The sequence below is a fragment of the Zea mays genome, chromosome 2 (assembly GCF_902167145.1).
Source record: "Zea mays cultivar B73 chromosome 2, Zm-B73-REFERENCE-NAM-5.0, whole genome shotgun sequence".
Taxonomy (NCBI): Eukaryota; Viridiplantae; Streptophyta; class Magnoliopsida; order Poales; family Poaceae; genus Zea; species Zea mays.
The window spans coordinates 123088790-123107282 of NC_050097.1; the positions used below are offsets into that span (position 1 = coordinate 123088790).

Consider the following 18493-nt stretch of genomic DNA (forward strand, 5'->3'; position numbering starts at 1 on the left):
AGGGGATGCAGAGCTTAAAGACTCCAAAGACGTCCCTAAAGGGATGCAGAGTCTTGGGTATTCTAGTGTGGGCATGTGTGTGTGTTCGGCATAACCATCATATTGCATCATATCATCGCACCATTCTGCATAACATTACATCATTTATCATATCGCATCAACAACAAAGATTGGGTACGAAGCAGATCTTCGGCAATAATTTGTCGCATGAAAATGTGCTGAGGCACGAAGCAAACCTTCGGCCAATACAATTTTATCACACAACAGATTCGCCATAAAAAGGGGCTTCTTTCTTTTCGAAGCATGAAAAGAAGGAAAGGTGTTTTTTTGCCGAAGGCTCTAAAACGGTATGTGCGTAAATTTCATGCATTGCAAGGAAATATATTACATTAATTTACATGTCTGATTAATTGTTTCATACACCAAATGTTACATTGTATCATTACAATAAAAGCTTAATCTTCTTTAAGAATCTTCTCGGCGGCTTCATTCAGCAGCCTATCGACGACTTCGTCGACGATGGAGTTAGCGACGCTCATTACATCCAGCGCTTCTTTCATGATGGGATCGGCCAGGGGGTCGTACGGCTCGAGCAGCGGTGAGAGTTCAGCTGTAGCAGACAAACTGTTAGTTCGAAGCCAGAAAATAAACACCGAAGCTAAAATTCAAAAATAATACCTATACGCCTTGCGCGCTCGGCAGCTTCTTCGGCTTGTTTAGCTTCTTCTTGAGCATCGTGGGTTTCTTTTTCATTTTTCTTTATGATTTTGTTGGCCAATTCTCGGCCACCGTTCACCCAAACATCGGAGTAAAACTTTCCGCCCACTAAATGACACACCGGGTTTTAAGGGACAAAGCCGGGTGCATCTCATACATGCCAAAGAAGACAACATATATAATAACAGAGTGTATAGAGATAAATGTCACAATAAAATCAGAGTACTTATTATATAGCGGAAGTCTTACAAAAGTAAAAGGTAAATAGAAAACGAACTATGGATCATCCTTGGCGCAAGTTAACTAGGAGACGCCACCTAGATTGAATCGAAATCCTCGATGTGTGGCTCCACTTGAACCATATGTTCTTCTCCTGTGGGGGGTGTGAGACAGCAAGGGTGAGCTCACACATGTTCATCGCTCAACAAGTTGTGGGGAATAGTGTGGCATGAACTCACCAAAGGTGGGAGTTCATGTGATGTGCAAGGCAGATCAATAAAATAAAGGTTGAAGCTGAGCATTGCTTTTAAAAGTTGGTCAAACTTTTATTAGCAGTTACTAAATATAAGTGAATACCAAACCATAAAAAGAATAATAGAACAAAATTAATAAATAATCCCATGCAATGCAAATGACAACTTGAATTTAAGTTCCATAAATTAATCATGTGAGGGTCTGAGCTGCTCATGACCGTGAGCACGGCTAGTATACCAGTTTTACACTCTGCAGAGGTTGCGCATCTTTACTCACAAGTCATGTTACCCATCTGCCAAGGGATAGCGACTCCCATACACCTCTACCTAGGAGGCGAGGTAGGGTAACACTACGAGGCCTTTACAAAGTTCCACTAGCTTCAGAAAACCTGCTATAGTTTCTAGGAACCTCCAATGCAGGGACCCCTCGCCTGAGCGCCATCGCAGCAAAATCAACCCAAGGGCCTCCCTACACTGACCACTCCCCTACTGCCCTTGCCCCTTTTGGGTAAGGTAGTACTCCACTAGCTTTTCTAATTAGTCATCCAAGGGCGTCCCATACCACCCTTGTGGTAGCACTGTTTTCCCGGGTGGTCGCTCCATGTTCCAATTAACATAATGATCTTAACATGAACAGTAAATAACAACTGATAATAAAAGTCTAATCATGAATAATAATGTGTATCTCTATACCCAAAACCACATAAAGCAATAACAGGTACTACCAAAAAATGGAGTGGTAAACAAGGTATAAAGATAGTCAAATTAGGGTAACCTATTGGGTCCCATCAAAATTAACCTATGTAGATCATTATGATTAATCGGAACATGACTGGGTAAAAAGAAGTGATCAAGGGCATAACTTGCCTGGCACTCAAGATTCCAGTTACCAGGATGATTCTTGAGATCCTCGAAACCTCGCGCTAGTCGTAGCAATACAAACAAACATGATATAGACAAAATTAACATCACACCATACATAAGAACAAACTACATAATAATGATCTAAGCGAAGCTACGAGATCGTGGGATCGAGAACTACTAAGATCGGAGTCGTGGTCATCAAGTTATGATGTGATTAAATGATTAACATCAGGTTCTATGTTTATTTTATAATCCCAGAGAAAAGGTAACCTATAGTAGTAATTAATTCAACTTTAATCTAAATTATTAATTGACCATAGATCATATTTTAGTAGATGAGCAGATTAACAAGACTAACCAACATAAGTTAAATACAAATCTAATTATAAAATAATGAGACATGGTATATAAGTGTTGTTATTGCATAGTAAATATTTATACGAGACTAACGCAACTTGAACGGATTAAATCAGAGTTAAAACGGAGGAGTTATGAATTTCCTAAAGTTTTATGTATTTGATATAAGATTAATTAGGAAATAAATTTTAATGCGACTTTCATGTCGAAACGATTGCACTAATTGATAAACAATAATATTACAAAATTATAGGAACTGAAATGAATTAATTTGGAGCTAGAATGGATTTTCTATGAATTAAATAAATGCTAGCCATTATTTTCATATTAAAATCCATTTCTAAATCCATTTCTCTAATTTCTTAATTCCCTGGATTGCGCCTCAATTTCTAGAGAAGACAGGGGTGAAACTATAAAACTTCAGGAGACTCAGACCGTGCTTGCCCAAGACCGCGGGTTCATTTGAAAGGAGTCCAAGGGCTCTTCTGCAAAAGACCCAGGACGAAGGGGTATTCCTAACCCTCGCCCGCTCGATGCAAACCGAGGGCCTAGATTAGATCCTATCATTAGCGAAGAGGTACGATACTATAGCCGTTTGATCAGCGATCAGCGGCGCGGATTTAAAACTCTCCCGATCCATCCTGACCCGCACGATTCTTGATCAACGGCCCGATCGCTTTCATAAATCGAAGGGGTACGCGATTCTAATCTTGACCGCCTACACAGGGATCGACGGCGGGTATCGGATCTAGTCAAACCATTACCCCGACCTAATCTGAGCCATATGCTCAGCATCTAACGACTGGCAACTTCTTCCTCGTTTCGGTCGCGCACAGCGGCGCCGCCCTGCTCCCCATGGTGGCGGTTCGCTGGAGCGCAGAGACCCAGGGTTCTAGTACTTCATTCTTAATCCCCGCTAGTGCTACGCAAGGCTGAGTGAATTCCAAGGATAGGGATGGGTACCATACCGGTGATTAGATCCCGAGGAGGCTTGTTCTCGTCGCGCGGCGATTTGGCCGCAAGAGTCGGAATCCGGCAATGAATTACCAGTCGCCCACATGATTTCTCACATGGCTGAGCCCCCGAAGACGTCCTACATTCGATGCTGATCTTCCTAGACCAATTTTCTCGGGCCAATGGCGAAGAGGACCAACCCTCAACAATGGCTGTTCTCCCACTCTCAAAGTAAATGGCGGACCATGGCATGGCATGGAGAAGCTGGGAGCTGTGTCGAGGTTTTATACCCGAGCAAGGCCGGAGACCGATTCGCAATAATTCCCGCAGACCCGGTAGCCTGCGCCAAATCCGGCCGATTTGTTACGGCGCTGTTGAGAGTTCTTCCGGGAGATGGGGATGCGGATAGATCTAACGAGCCGACCCCACCAGACGACGCCCGTAGAACCCCGAGCACCCAGGTAGAGAGTATGCCACGCGGGCCCGATCTGCCAGTGCCGCAGAGCGACGCGAGCGACTAGGCCGCCCGGTGGAAACTAAATTGGGTGGTTAGGTGCAGAGGTTGGGCTGGCGCGGTATAATGTCTGGCGGTGTGGGCTGAGTGCCACGAGCAAAGTGGGCCAAGGTGGAGAATTGTCCGAAAGTGAGGTAGCCGGCCCAGAGGGTTCTAGTTCTTCTTTTTTCTTTTGTTATTTTCCTGTTTTCTTTCTATTTGCTTTGTTTTCAGTTTTCTAATTCACAGAAAAAATACAACTTTGAATTTTTATGGTCAAATGCTATAATTCAAAATATTGGCATGAATGCAGAGTACACTTTTCTATATATTAATTATTTTATTATTTGTTTAGTTAAAGATTCAAAATGTGCCATGCACACACTCATTTTGTTTTCTTTCTTCTTAGGAAAATAATATTTTGAAAGTGGGATAAGAAGTAAAAGTTACTTTAGAATTAAGTATTCATGTAAATAAATGCTTATGGTACATCATTTACTGATATGCATAATCATCTAGTTGAATAGAAATCTTTTCTATTACTTCTCTTCTGAAATAATTCTTGGATTTCAAAATTCAGTCCTCAAAGTGTATACTTTGAGATATCTGAATTTACTATTTTCTTTCTTCATATATTTATTTTATTATTATTATTATTATTATTTTATACAGATTTTTGGGCATTACAAATCCTACCCCCTTAACAGAAATCTAATCGTCGAGATTTGTAAGGAAAGGGTGTATACTCATATTATCTCAACACGTATGCACAAACAAAAATCTCAGCATGATGCACAATTTATTAGCAGCACATGGGGTCAATTAGACCTTATTATTCCTCCAACATAGTATCATACCAACTACTAACTAAAGTAACACTTAGATCTTACAAATAGTAGTAATATATATATATATATATATATATATATATATATATATATATAGTATTAGGAGCCCTGGGCTTCCATTACTGCAGGGAGCCCCGGCCACCTACCGACCGGGCCGACCAACCAGGTGTGCAGACCGCACCAGACCATTTTTGGTTTACTGTCCACGACTACTTACGCCAAATTAACATATGAGTTACGATGATGTGTGTTGCCATTTATGCAAATATAGTTTGTGCATGATTTAGCTTTCTGGGCCCACGAGAACTTTTATTTGATGGCCCATTTTACCCACGCATTTCTTTACCCTAACTGCTCCCATCTTTATCTCCGGAAGGCACGTAGCCGCCGCCAGTTTCTTCTTCCCCCATCTTCATCTTCCTCGTAGCGCCGGTGCTACATCTCCAGACTGCCCCTGCTCCGTGCGGACCCACTCTCCAGCGCGACTGCACGGCTGTTGTTCCCGCGGGTGGAGATGGCGGCGGTCAACCTCCTCGCTGAGTCTGCCGCGGTGCGCTTGAGGGCGTCGGCGCCGCCGGGCGCGGGGGAGGAGCTCGCGGCCAGGCTCACGGAGTGCAGGTTCCCCGCCACGGCGCGTCGAGGGGGAGCGGTCGCGGGGGCTGGGGAGAGCGCGCGCAAGTGGAGGGAGATGGCGGCCAGGAAGGAGGAATTCCTGCTGCGGAGCCGGGGCCGAGTCGCATGGACGATCGTCGCGCTTTGCTGTGGCTCGCATGCGTCCCACATCCTGCACTCGCTCGGTATCCATGTCGACCACGGTGAGTTACCACGAGACATTCATAGCGTGATCTGATTTTCTGGAATAACAGAGTGATGTTTAATATTGGCGTGAAGGGCCCTCTGATCAGTCTACCTATGGTTCAGGAACGTTTTTTGGATCTGTTGCATAATCCTTATGTGAAATGTGGCATTGCTACAACTGCTTTGTTTGGGTTTGGAAGAGGTATAATCGGCTCTCAATGTTTCCTTATATTGTGCATTAGTGTACCGTTTGCAGTTTACATGTTGTTTTGTTCAGTGGTGTGCCGATGGATAGCCACTGCTGTATATGTTTTTAATGTTCAATCAATTTCTAAGAATTAGAGTTGGCGACTTTGAGCAGTGACATCTATTGGGAAAACGTTAGATTTTATTTTAAAGAATGGGATAAAGATAAATATGTGAAACATACTAACTCTAATGCCAACTTCTTTACTTTTGATCCATGGATAAACGATGTTTGGAACCAAATCAGGATTTTGTGCAGGTATCATCAGCTCAATACCATCATCATTCTTGATTTTTTTGTCCAGGGATTAACAGACTTGTCCTGAAGGGCATCGAGCAAACTGGCTCATCAGTTATGTAATGAAGTGATGCAAGTAAGGGTGTGCAAGTGTGCCTTCAACTAATAACAGAAAAGAAGAAAAGAAAATAGAAAATTGAACAACTTCAGGAGTACTTCAGAACAATGTACAATAAAGTATGGTTGCTTCTATATTAATTGTAGGCTAATGTTGTCTATTAATTTACAATGATATTTTTTAGGGAAATACAGTAGCGAGAACTCTGTTGTGGCATAAAACTACCTCTGTTGCTCTGTCTCTAAAAGAATACCCTTTTGGCTTGTTCAGATGTATAGCCAGAGTGACATTATTTTGGGGACAGGTTGTATATTTTTATATATAATGGTACTTAATTTAATCTTTATTCCCAGGTCACGGAGGCTGACATTGAAGAATTTGAAGCTAAATATAGAGGGTCAGATTCTGAGAAAACGGACTTGAAGGAACTCTACACAAAATATAAGGGCAACATGAACAGGAATAATTATCTCTTATATCATATTGTAAAATCTGAAACAGTTCTCATGTAGATGGTTAGCTTGCATTTTACGCTACAATTACCTCAGATCACTTCTTGTTGTATCTTACACCAATTTACGAAATTTCTTGATGTGTTTTATGACAACCTCATGCGCTGAGAGATACATTCGGTCTACATTCGTTATTATGAAACAGATGGACGATTTACGCTACAATTCATACTCATTTACGTTGTTTTGGTTCACGATTTACGTTTAAATCCGTCCGAGCCAGAACCCGCGCACGACCGATGGCGCGTGATTTTCGCGCCGTAAATTTGGTATACGAAACAGGCATACGATTTACGCTAAATTGTGTACTCATTTACGCTGTTTTAGCTCACGTTTTACGCTAAAATCTATTTGAGCCAAAACCCGCGTACGATCGGACGCACGCGATTATTATGCCGTAATTTCGGGACCCATTTACGGTTACGAAACAGATATACGATTTACGCTAAATTTCGTACTCATTTACGCTGTTTTGGTTCATGTTTTACGCTATCATGTTACACAGCATTATGCAGTCGTAAACGGTGTGCACATGGTAATATTCGTTCCCGTGATTCGTGGCAAAAAAGATTCCTTCTATGCATGATTTACGCACATTACTACATATATTTATGCGTGCGTATATCGCATGTCGCGTCTCATCCGAGATTCGTGGCTATCATATGCATGGCTGACGCAAGCTAGCGGCCAGTGGGCCGACCACGACCTGGCTGGGGCTTCCCCCACTAACGGAAGCCCAGGGCTTCCATTACCTCTTCCCTATATATATATATATATATATATATGTGTGTGTGTGTGTGTGTGTGTTTATGTATCTTGGTGGAGCTCGTGGTGGTGGTGGAGGTTGTTGTTGTTGTTGTCGTTGTCTTTCCAACCGTGCTTGCCTTATTTCTTGATGTATCTCCAGCCGGTCCTGACGTATTTCCTCGCGTTCTTGTCTTATCTAATTTTGCAATTCGGTAATCATGTTGGCCATTTGTTGTATTACCATCATTTGGGTTGCAATCACTTGATCAATTCCAACCGGTGGAGGATTTGGAGGATTCATTTATGTTTGTTCTTGCTTGATAACCTTACCTTCCTAGTATTGACCATGAAAGTTAGAAGCATATGCAACTATAGTTTTGCAAGGAAATGTATTTGGTAAGCAGAATGAATAGGCTAGTAGCTGGTTATGATTTGAAGATCCTTTAACAGGGCTTAATCTTTGTTTTATGTCCAGATTGGGGTAACTAGTCGTATATGGTGAATATCCAAAGGTAGAATAGAATTTTGTCAAGATGAGATAGTCTACCTGATCTAGGTCAAAAGTTTGTTTGATGTTAGGTGGGGATAGATAGATTATACCATTCATCATGACTCTATGGTTTGGGTTAGCTCTTATGCTCATGGTTGAGTTGGTCTAATGTGCTAAGTTAAGTTAACACCTGGCTAGTAGGGTTTAATCTCTTCTACCAGTATCAATAATCTGTTTAAGTAGATCACATTAGATTAGGTCATATTAGCTTAGATCACATTAGATTCTATAATCCCATTTAAGAATACCACTTAGTTAAGCATAACAAGTTGGCTTTAGCTTTATCAAATTCTAGCATTTTTTTATACACCTGAATTTTTTTATGCCGTTAGCAGGGGTGGTATAGAAACAAGGGTACATCATGTTTTAGCTATTTGGTGAGTGTAGAGCAGATTTGGGGTGGAAGAAAGTTAAGTAAGGAAGACTTTTACTCTAGGTGGTTAAGGTAGTTGCATATGGCCAGGTTGGACTAAGACTCCAATTTAGATTAAAACATGTTTATAAGAGTAGGATCCAATTCTTATTTTACCAGTATTATCTAACATGTTTGTCCATTAGACTATGTCTGATCAGATTAGATGGGATCAGAATTAAATAGGTGTAATCAGATTAGACTAGATATGATCTACTTATTTTATTTTGGAATAGATCATGTTTGTTACACTATTATGAGATAAGCAAAGTAATGGGGATAAGTATGCTTATTAGGACAAGATGAGTTTTTAAGAATAAGATAGAATCCTTTGTGATTAGTTAGATCTATTAGGGTAAGATAAAAATCTTTTCGAGATGAGATGAATCTATTAAGGTAAGAGAGTATCTTTTAAGATAAGATGGATCTATTAAGATAAGAGAGAGTCTTTTAGGATAAGAGGGATCCATTAAAATAAGAGGGAATCTTTTAAGATAAGATGGATCTATTTGATATATTCTAGTTGGTCTAGCTTATCATATAAACAATTTAAGAGGGTAAGAATTTTTTTAACATAAGATGAACTTATTAGGATAAGATAGATTTTTTTCTCTCCAACTTAAAGGATTCTATCTCAAATAGATATACTTTAATGGAGGATAATCCAGGTTGTTTAGTTATCTTATGAATTTTATTTATTCATATTTATGCCTATACGTATATGTAGATGTAGTTGTGGACGTTACTCCACGACTTATCACACTCAATCAAAGATCCAAATCAAACAAATATCATAAGAACCAGCACTCAAGTGTATAGTTGCCTATAAAAATAGTTTTTTTGTTCCTAGGAGTAGGTCTCCTATTCCTAAAGGTCACTTTAGGCACAAGATTTCAAAGTGTGAAATCCAAGTTTGTCTTTAGAAAGAAAAGGTAAGAATAATCAGAGTATAGCGAAAATAGATGAGAAAATATTAAGATAAGTTTAGAAAAGAATCAGAGTAAGGTAAGAAGGTAAGGGTATGTCCATTTCCATCTAGGTTTCGTGCTACAGTCAACATTTCTCTGATACCACTTCTGTCACACCCGATTTTAAAGGACAAAGCTGGGTGCATCTCATACATGCGCCAAAGAAGACAACATATATAATAACAGAGTGTATAGAGATAAATGTCACAATAAAATCAAAGTACTTATTACATAGCGGAAGTCTTACAAAAATAAAAGATAAATATAAAACGAACTATGGATCATCCTTGGCGCAAGTTAATTAGGAGATGCCACCTAGATCGAATCGAACTCCTCGATGTGTGGCTCCACTTGAACCACCTGTTCTTCTCCTATCGGGGGTGTGAGACAGCAAGGGTGAGCTCACACATGTTCATAGTTCAACAAGTTGTGGGGAATAATGTGGCATGAACTCACCAAAGGTGGGAGTTCATGTGATGTGCAAGGCGGATCAATAAAATAAAGGTTGAAGCTGAGCATTGCTTTTATAAGTTGGTCAAAGTTTTATTAGCAGTTACTAAATATAAGTGAATACCAAACCATAATAAGAATAATAGAACAAAATTAATAAATAATCCCATGCAATGCAAACGACAACTTGAATTTAAGTTCCATAAATTAATCATGTGAGGGTCCGAGCTGCTCATGACCGTGAGCACGGCTAGCATACCAGTTTTACACTCTGCAATGGTTGCACATCTTTACCCACCAGTCATGTTACCCATCTGCCAAGGGATAGCGACTCCCATACACCTCTACCTAGGAGGCGAGGCAGGGTAACACTACGAGGCCTTTACAAAGTTCCACTAGCTTCAGAAAACCCGCTACAGTTTCTAGGAAGCTCCAATGCAGGGACCCCTCGCCTGACCGCCATCGCAGCAAAATCAACCCAAGGGCCTCCCTACACTGACCACTCCCCTACTACCCTTGCCCGTTTCGGGTAAGGTAGTCCTCCACTAGCTTTCCTAATTAGTCAGCCAAGGGCGTCCCATACCACCCTTGTGGTACACTGTTTTCCCGGGTGGTCGCTCCATGTTCCAATTAACATAATGATCTTAACATGAACAGTAAATAACAACTAATAATAAAAGTATAATCATGAATAATAATGTGTATCTCTATACCCAAAACCACATAAAGCAATAGCAGGTACTACCCAAACATTCAGTGGTAAACAAGGTATAAAGATAGTCAAATTAGGGTAACCTATTGGATCCCATCAAAATTAACCTATGCAGATCATTATGATTAATCAGAACATGACTAGGTAAAAAGAAGTGATCAAGGGCACAATTTGCGTGGCACTCGAGATTCCAATTACTAGGATGATTCTTCAGATCCTCAAAACCTCGCGCTAGTCGTAGCAATACAAACAAACATGGTATAGACAAAATTAACATCACACTATACATAAGAACAAACTGCATAATAATGATCTACGCGAAGCTACGAGATCGTGGGATCGAGAACTACTAAGATTGGAGTCGTGGTCATCAAGTTATGATGTGATTAAATGATTAACACCAGGTTCTATGTTTATTTTGTAATCCCAGAGAAAAGGTAACCTATAGTAGTAATTAATATAACTTTAATCTAAATTATTAATTGACCATAGATCATATTTTAGTAGATGAGCAGATTAACAAGACTAACCAACATAAGTTAAATACAGATCTAATTATAAAATAATGAGACATGGTATAATAAGTGTTGTTATTGCATAGTAAATATTTATATGAGACTAGCGCAATTTGAACGGATCAAATCGGAGTTAAAACGAAGGAGTTATGAATTTCCTAAGGTTTTATGTATTTTATATAAGATTAATTAGAAAATAAATTTTAAAGTGGCTTTCATGTCGAAACAGTGGCACTAATTGATAAACAATAATATTACAAAATTATAGGAACTGAAATGAATTAATTTGGAGCTAGAATGGATTTTCTATGAATTAAATAAATTATAGCCATTATTTTCATATTAAAATCCATTTCTAAATTCATTTCTCTGATTTCTTAATTCCCTGGACTGCACCTCAATTTCTAGAGAAGACAGGGGCGAAACTATCAATCACCCCGGCAGCACTTCTATTTCGGTTATCCCCCGCCCGTAGAAGCTGATTCGATTCAAAGATATGCGAACGAAAGGAACATCGAACACACGATATATGATTCGAGATGAGATTGCCATCCCAATAGGAATAGTCATAGGGAGCTACCAGACACCGGCCATACATATCCGAATGAGACGAACAAGCATTCCTCCGTTTTGGGTCACTCCCTTCTCAGGATACATACGACTAGAGAGTAGATACTTTACCCAACGGCCATGATGAGAGTCACAGAGGAGCAGCCATTCCGAAGTAAGAGCCTGACTAAGGCTTCCTTGCTCAGTGAGTAAGCAAGTCGTAAGACCCGTGCGTCCCCCCTAGTAAGACAAAAATAGAAGAGATGATAAAAAAGATAAAGAAGGAAAAGAGCATTTTTCTTTTCTTCATATCGATTCTACTAAATCTCATAGTTACTCTAAACTTTGAAGCTCAGCTCTGCTCCCAAAAGAGAAAGGAGACTGAGATAGGGGTTGTCCTTGGTTTTTCCAAGGAAAGGAAATTCTTTTGAGAACCTGATCATAGAGGAGCCATATGAAGCTAAGGTTTTTGGAATAGTGGTGGGCTGGTAATGTAATAAGGGAAAGGAAGCTAGCTGCTTCCATATCGCCCCCCAAAATAACCAATAAGTTCCAGAGGCATCTTACTTCAGCAGACTCAGACCGCGCTTGCCCAGGACCGAGGTGTAACACCCTAGGTGTTTATCGTCTGCTCGACCACGAGTGCGAACATTAACACGTGATAGCGGTGAATGTAAAGGTCACTAAATTTTAATCATCCTTATTTATCACGATTTTGATATCGTATCTGTCTCCATCTGTCTATATTGTACTAATTTATTTTGCAAAATTCAGACTTTAGTAATTTTCGAAACATCGAATCCAGTATCGTTTGGGTTGAGCCATCGACGTCTTGCCCAAACTCTAATCCTTGAAATCGAATCTGGTTCCTTATTTCGTTTGAAATTCTTTCACGCTTACGTTGCACGTGTCTCTCTGTGGCCTGACATTGTGACACGTGTGGCGGGCGCAACCCTGTGTGTGACAACGCACAGCTTCTCACTTACGTGAAAGACACGTATCGTCTCCGTGGAGGTCCCCGTGTGCACCTTATCTCCCTACCGCTATCCCTTTCGTTTATCCGAATCGGCCACCGATTCAACTCTTCACTACGTGCCGCGCCTTCCGTCACTCCGTTGTCGCATGTTCGACATGCTAGCGAGTGTAAAATTTGGGAATCGACTAATTTCATAAATCTGGACTGCGCGTGCTATTCGAGGAAAACACACGCAAAGTCGATAACCAAGGTTGGTTTCATCCTGCACGCTAATTATGGTAGAGAAATCCAAGTATTTGGTTGCGGGCGAATTTATTCGATCCGAGATAAATCAATGGAACAATACTATCTTATCCCAGATAAATTAAGTGGATCTCGACAACTAAAGTTTTTGGTGCAAAATAATTTCGTCTCCGCTTGTCAACTGAGAAATCGCGTCTGAGGATTTATAATTGAGATTTATTCGTCCAGTAAATTATCTGCTCTAAATTAAATCAAGCGCAGTTTGTACTAGTTTGACTAGTATCTTTTGTTTCTTCCGGTTACATCTCGCGCAGACCAAATCTGAGAACTAGATTATCTGTGTAAGTCTTTTGTAACAAAAATTGGAGAAAAGAGCAAAAATCTGAATTTCTTTTCTCCCTTCCACCGCCTAAACCCTCTAACTTATCCCCTTCGTGAAGCCACCATTCCTGGTGCCGATCTCATCCGCCCCATGCCTAGAAATTTTCGAAATTCTTCCACGTACTCAATTTTTGGAACCTCCCGTACGTCCTCATCACCTGCACAAGCCGACGCTCGTTCTCATCCTCTAGCCGCCGCCCTTGCTTTCCATGGCGGCGCTTCCAGCTCCTGGCAACAGCACCGCCCGCCCTCCCTGCTCGCGGTTCCTATTCCCTGGCGCTCGCCCTTGCCCCAGCCATGGACGCTGTCAGCCTCGACTTCCTCTGGCCGCGGCATCCGTCTTGTTCCCCGCTCCATCCATTTCTCCCTCCTATGGCGCACTCCTTCCCCTGGTCGCCCAAGGCCACGTCCTTTGCTCCTCCCCATAGCGTCTCCTTCTCTGGTTGCAGTTATGAAACAGCAGCTGCCGTTGTCCCTCCCTGGCTCTAGCTCTCCAAGCCGATGCTGCTCGCTGCCCCCTCTCCAAGCTGACGCCCCAACCAAGGCTGCCTCCCCCACAACAGCACCTTGCCCATGGCCGAGCTTGTCCCTACAGCGTGGATGCTATCGCCCTCCCCACGCTAGCAGCAAGCAGTGCCCTCCCCTTTCTGCAGCAAGTGGATGCTCCCAGCCCCTCCCTTGTTCCTATGGCCATTTCCAGCCATCTCCCATGGCCGACCCCAACTCCTCCCATGGACGCCGTTCCCTCCCTGCTCCAGTTTTCTCCATGGTTGCGGCCTTGTGGAACCACGCAACCTCTGCTGCTCCCATGGTGATCTCTAAATACCTTTGTTGTTTTACTAGTTCTTTGTTAATACCCCGCTGATGTGATGTTTTATGTGTGTTGATGTGTGCGATATGGAGTAAAATCCTTGGAGAATTAGGTGGAGAATAAGGTTAAGTTTAACGCTCCTTAGGTGTTCGATGATATGCTCGAACTGGTGGTCGTCTTCGTTCTTGCTGAAATCGAGTCGGAGCATGATGTGGTGAGCCAAGTCGTTTCTCCGACTACTTAGTTAATGAATGATTTGGTTATATAATTATTGTTGTAATGGTATTTGATGTATGATGAAATAATTTGGTTGTGTGCCATGATTTTTTTTGACGTCATGATTGGATAGTAGAAGTATTGTTTGAGGGGAAGTTTAGGTATTAGGTGCAGATTTTACGAGGAGTGCTTTAGAGAGTACATATGTTAAGTATAATTAAATGGATGTTATAAAACACAGAGTATGGTTCTGTTTAGGCAAGGAATGCTTTGATTGATGCGTTGGTAAGCTGTGGTTAACCAAAATAGGAACTAAATTGAATTTTTGCTGTTTGGACTTGTTGTTTGGACTGTGTTCAGTTTTAGTATGCAGGTAGTTTAGTGAAGTAAATCATGTTTTCTGTGAAAGTGTTATATATAAAAGTCGTAGATAACTTCTTTATCTTGCTTGTGCTAAAATTTCATGACCATAGGTCTTGTAGTTTAGAAGTTATGATTTTTCCAAGTCCAGTTTCAGAATCTGTCCAAATTTTATACAGGTTTCGAAAATTGGGTTGTTTGGCTAAGTTAAAATGAGAATCAGTCATTAGAAATTATAGGAGAATTGTAGTACTTTCCTTAGCCTTTCCAACAAATTTTGGATCACCTTTTTTAGTGATCTATAAATTAAGTTACAACTGTTTGAGTTAGGATCTCTGAATCTGTCCCTATTTGGACAGCAGAGCCTTTCTCATGTTTTCTGACCTTGATATATATTAAATTAACTTGGGATGTTCATAAATGAATTGTAGAGAATTCTATTAGCTTTCTAAAAAGTCTAGGATCACCTGATTTGGATGTCTGAAACTCCAGTTATGAATTTTTGAAGTAAGTAGTCGAATTCTGTACAAATCTGGACAGAGTTTATGTTTAGTTCTGTTTGACCTTTCTAAAGGTCGAATCTTATTGTGATGATAATACCAAAGGTGTAGAGGACTTTATAAGCTTTCGAGAAAGTCCTAGTTTACTATTTTTAGATGCATATTTTGTGAGTTATGAATAAAACAATTAACCATTGTGCTGCTGTCCAAAATCAGCAGACATTAAAATGATTTGCTTGAAATTTCTTTTGTGTAGGTAACTAGATTGGGTTAGTCCTTGGCTTGATTAATGAAGTATGGTAGTTGCAAATGGTTGTTTAGAGAAGTCGATGCTTTGCTCTAGTTGTCGTGTTCTATATTGAGTGATCGGTTAAATCCCGTAGATGAATATCGATCGTTTAGATTAATAATCCTGAATAGCTATTTATCGTCGTCCAAATCAGTTGAAGGTAAGCAGCATCGGTTGGTCCGCTTTAGTTAAAATCCAAAAGCTATTTAGTGGTCATCATCCATTAGTATTTTAGTTCTTTAGATTTAAAAAATGTGGACTTGTCAAAACTCTGTTATTTGATAAGGCTCTACTTGTTAGATTAAGTGGTGTGGTGCTTGATTTAGTCGATGTGCTATGCCTGATAATCTAGATTAGTAACTCTAAAATATAGTTAAAGTATTTCTATTCGTCACTTTAAGTTATAGGTATCCATGGTTGTTGTGTCTAAGTATTGTTACCCTTCGACATTATGCTTTAACTAAGTAAAGCATAGATCTTGTGATAAAAAAATATATAATGATTGAGTTAGATTGAGTTAAGCTAGAGAACATGATTATTGTGTCTGATTCTATAGACCTATTTAGTGCTTGATTATGAACATTTGTGAGATTTTGCCATTACGTCTCCTTTAATGTGACATTATTTAGTCTTGTTATTTCCCTGTATAATCATTCATGTGCATTATGCATATCATTCAGGTTCGTTAATTGATCACATGATGCGGACGACAAGAACCGAGTTGATCCCAAAATGATGCTGGTGAACGAACCCGAAGCTTGGATGATCTGGTCAAATACCAGGATGAGAGATGCTCCCCAAGCGGACGTCATCTAACAACACTGACTTAGTGTTATTCCAGGCAAGCCCCGGTGCATTTGTCACCCTCTTGTTGTTATAAAACTTTTATCACTTATATGTTGCATTAGGTGATAGGAGTTGTGTGAATAAACAGTTGATGCATTACCATTCCTTGGAATTCGATTACTATTCCTTGATACCTGTTTTATAAAGCGAACTAATGAGGCTTAGCCCTACTTAGAAAAACTAAAAGTTGTTTCTTTTAAAAAAAGAATGATGTGGAACACTGTTATGGGCTTTTTGTTTCAAAAATCAAAGCAAACTTATGGTGATGATTCGCCTTCGGCTGGAGTGGGTTCATCATTCGAAAAAGAGTACCCCTGTCGGGTACCAAAAATGGGAAAATGGTTGGAATAAATCTAGACCAGGCGCTGAGCAGGAAAGGTCGTCTGTTAGTGTCGATTAAGGACCGTTCCGATTGTTGGCCTACTAATCTAGGACCCTTTAACTGGCCACATGCCTCATCATGGGTAAGCTTAGCCTCGGCCAGACCAATACCAGAACAGCTCGCACGCACTGGGAGTGGAGAGATGGCGAGAGTAACGTGTGCCCACCTGGCAAGTGGCTAGATGGTGGGGTGTTGTGCTCTCGGGTCACGTGAACCCGTTCTGGTCTTGAGAAACCTGGTGGCGAGTTAACATATGCAAGGGTTAAGTGCTACATATGTCGTGTGGTTGGAGATCCCCAACTGGGTATTAATCGATTCGGATCGCCGAACTTCTCGGATATGAAGACTGGATCTTCGACCCTCATCGTAGATAACAAGTGAAACTAAAGATGCTAAAATGAAACTAGTGTAGGACAAGTGAATGCTCTAGATAAGGAAAATCTAGATTCAAGAAAAGTACTTAATTTGTGAAGTAAAAGTTTGGCATAAGGATCCACTACTAGTAAGCTTTTCTGCAAAAACGAGTCTTTGAAATTTGATGAGCTTTACCTTGATTCCCAACAAACCAGCATACCCTTGAGAGTCTTTTCTTTAGTCGGGTAAGTCTTGCTGAGTAATTACGTACTCAGGGCTTTATTCCCTGTTGTTTTTCAGGTTATAATTTTGTTCTGTTGTGGATGCTGCTAAGTGCTGGTGAGCTCGGCCTTCTTATTTAGGTGTATCCCATCATTAGCTTCTTTATTGAGGATTGTCACTTAAGCGAGCATGTATTTTAAAACTTATAAATGCTTTATACATTCAAATTGTAATCTTTTTGAATCAATTTCTTTTGTAATCACTTCGATGATGTATAACGAAATCTTGATGTAACTTGTAATCATTTTGTAATAAAGAATTTATTTCCACTGCAAATGTTTGTATGTGAGTTGTGTTTACTTAATCCTGCGATCTTGGCGGTAAGTCGTTTATCCGGGGTCCTCGCGGAACTCGGACAGATCCTGTTAAGTTGTTTGGTGCACATGCATAGCCGTATGAGGTCTTTGAGACAAGGACAAGTGCATGTGGGCCTGATAACTTGGGAGGTTCTGTGACACGTGGGTTCATTTGAAAGGAGTCCGAGGGCTCTTATGCAAAAGACCCAGGACGAAGGGGTATCCCTAACCCTCGGCCGCTCGATCCAAAACCGAGGGCCTAGATTAGATCCTATCAATAGCGAAGAGGTACAATACTATAGCCATTTGATCAACGATCAGCGACGTGGATTTAAAACTATCCCGATCCATCCTGACCCGCACGATTCATGATCAACGGCCGGATCGCTTTCATAAATCGAAGGCGTACGCGATTCTAATCTTGACAGACTACACAGGGATCAACGGCGGGTATCGGATCTAGTCAAACCATTACCCGGACCTAATCCGAGCCATATGCTCAACATCTAAAGGCTGGCGTAACTTCTTCCTCGTTCCGGTCATGCACAGCAGCGCCGCCCTGCTCCCCGCGGTGGCGGTTCATCGGAGCGCAGAGACCTAGGGTTCTAGTGCTTCATTCTTAATCCCCGCTAGTGCTACGCAAGGCTGAGTGAATTCCAAGGATAGGGATGGGTACCATACCGGTGATTAGATCCCGAGGAGGCTTGTTCTCGCCACGCGGCGGCTTGGCCGCAAGAGTTGGAATCCGGCGACGAATTACCAGTCGCCCACATGATTTCTCACATGGCCGAGCCCCCGAAGACGTCCTACATTCGATGCTGATCCTTCCAGACCCATTTTCCTAGGCCAATGGCGAAGAGGACCAACCCTCAACAATGGCGGCACTCTGTTCTCCCACTCTCGCAGTAAATGGCGGACCCTGGCGCGGCGTGGAGAAGCTAGGTGCGGTGTTGAGGTTTTATACCCGAGCAAGGCCGGAGACCGATTCGCAATAATCCCCGCAGACTTGGTAGCTTGCGCCAAATCCAGTCGATTT

General features: G+C 41.2%; 2 protein-coding genes and 1 long non-coding RNA gene across 5 annotated transcripts; 2 read left to right on the forward strand and 1 right to left on the reverse strand.

Moving 5' to 3' along the window:
* Positions 1–365: 365 nt before the first annotated feature.
* LOC100278259 (uncharacterized) lies at positions 366–3741 on the reverse strand. Of its 2 annotated transcripts, none has more exons than NR_159984.1 (3): positions 3380–3622; positions 679–1090; positions 366–610 (listed from the first exon to the last, which is right to left on the reverse strand). It is a non-coding gene; the product is annotated as an uncharacterized lncRNA (long non-coding RNA). The 2 variants fall into 2 exon arrangements; NR_159983.1 differs by lacking the exon at positions 366–610 and adding an exon at positions 2058–2113 and having other exon boundaries at positions 912–1090; positions 3380–3741.
* Positions 3742–5100: 1359 nt separating this feature from the next.
* Positions 5101–6791, forward strand: LOC109944547 (copper-transporting ATPase PAA2, chloroplastic). Its single transcript, XM_020549319.1, has 3 exons — positions 5101–5521; positions 5628–5706; positions 6460–6791. The coding sequence occupies exons 1-2, from the start codon at positions 5221–5223 to the stop codon at positions 5651–5653; spliced, it is 327 nt and encodes a 108-aa protein (XP_020404908.1). The 5' UTR covers positions 5101–5220; the 3' UTR covers positions 5654–5706; positions 6460–6791.
* Positions 6792–13155: 6364 nt separating this feature from the next.
* Positions 13156–16133, forward strand: LOC109944021 (BCL-6 corepressor-like protein 1). 2 transcript variants are annotated; one of them, XR_002267267.2, is made up of 2 exons: positions 13156–14146; positions 15978–16133. XR_002267267.2 is itself a non-coding variant. In XM_020548403.2 (2 exons), exons 1-2 carry the CDS (start codon positions 13213–13215, stop codon positions 15984–15986), a joined length of 729 nt encoding a protein of 242 aa, XP_020403992.1. In that variant the 5' UTR covers positions 13160–13212; the 3' UTR covers positions 15987–16133. The 2 variants fall into 2 exon arrangements, 1 of the variants encoding a protein (XP_020403992.1); XM_020548403.2 differs by having other exon boundaries at positions 13160–13932.
* Positions 16134–18493: the final 2360 nt, after the last annotated feature.

What these genes read in the sequence shown, in the direction of transcription:
- LOC109944547 (XM_020549319.1), top strand. Translation starts at nt 5,221, where the DNA reads ATGGCGGCGGTCAACCTCCTCGCTGAGTCTGCCGCGGTGCGCTTGAGG. An exon ending in CGGTATCCATGTCGACCACG is followed by an intron (nt 5,522 to 5,627) that starts GTGAGTTACCAC and finishes CCTATGGTTCAG; the next exon opens with GAACGTTTTTTGGATCTGTT.
- LOC109944021 (XM_020548403.2), top strand. Translation starts at nt 13,213, where the DNA reads ATGCCTAGAAATTTTCGAAATTCTTCCACGTACTCAATTTTTGGAACC.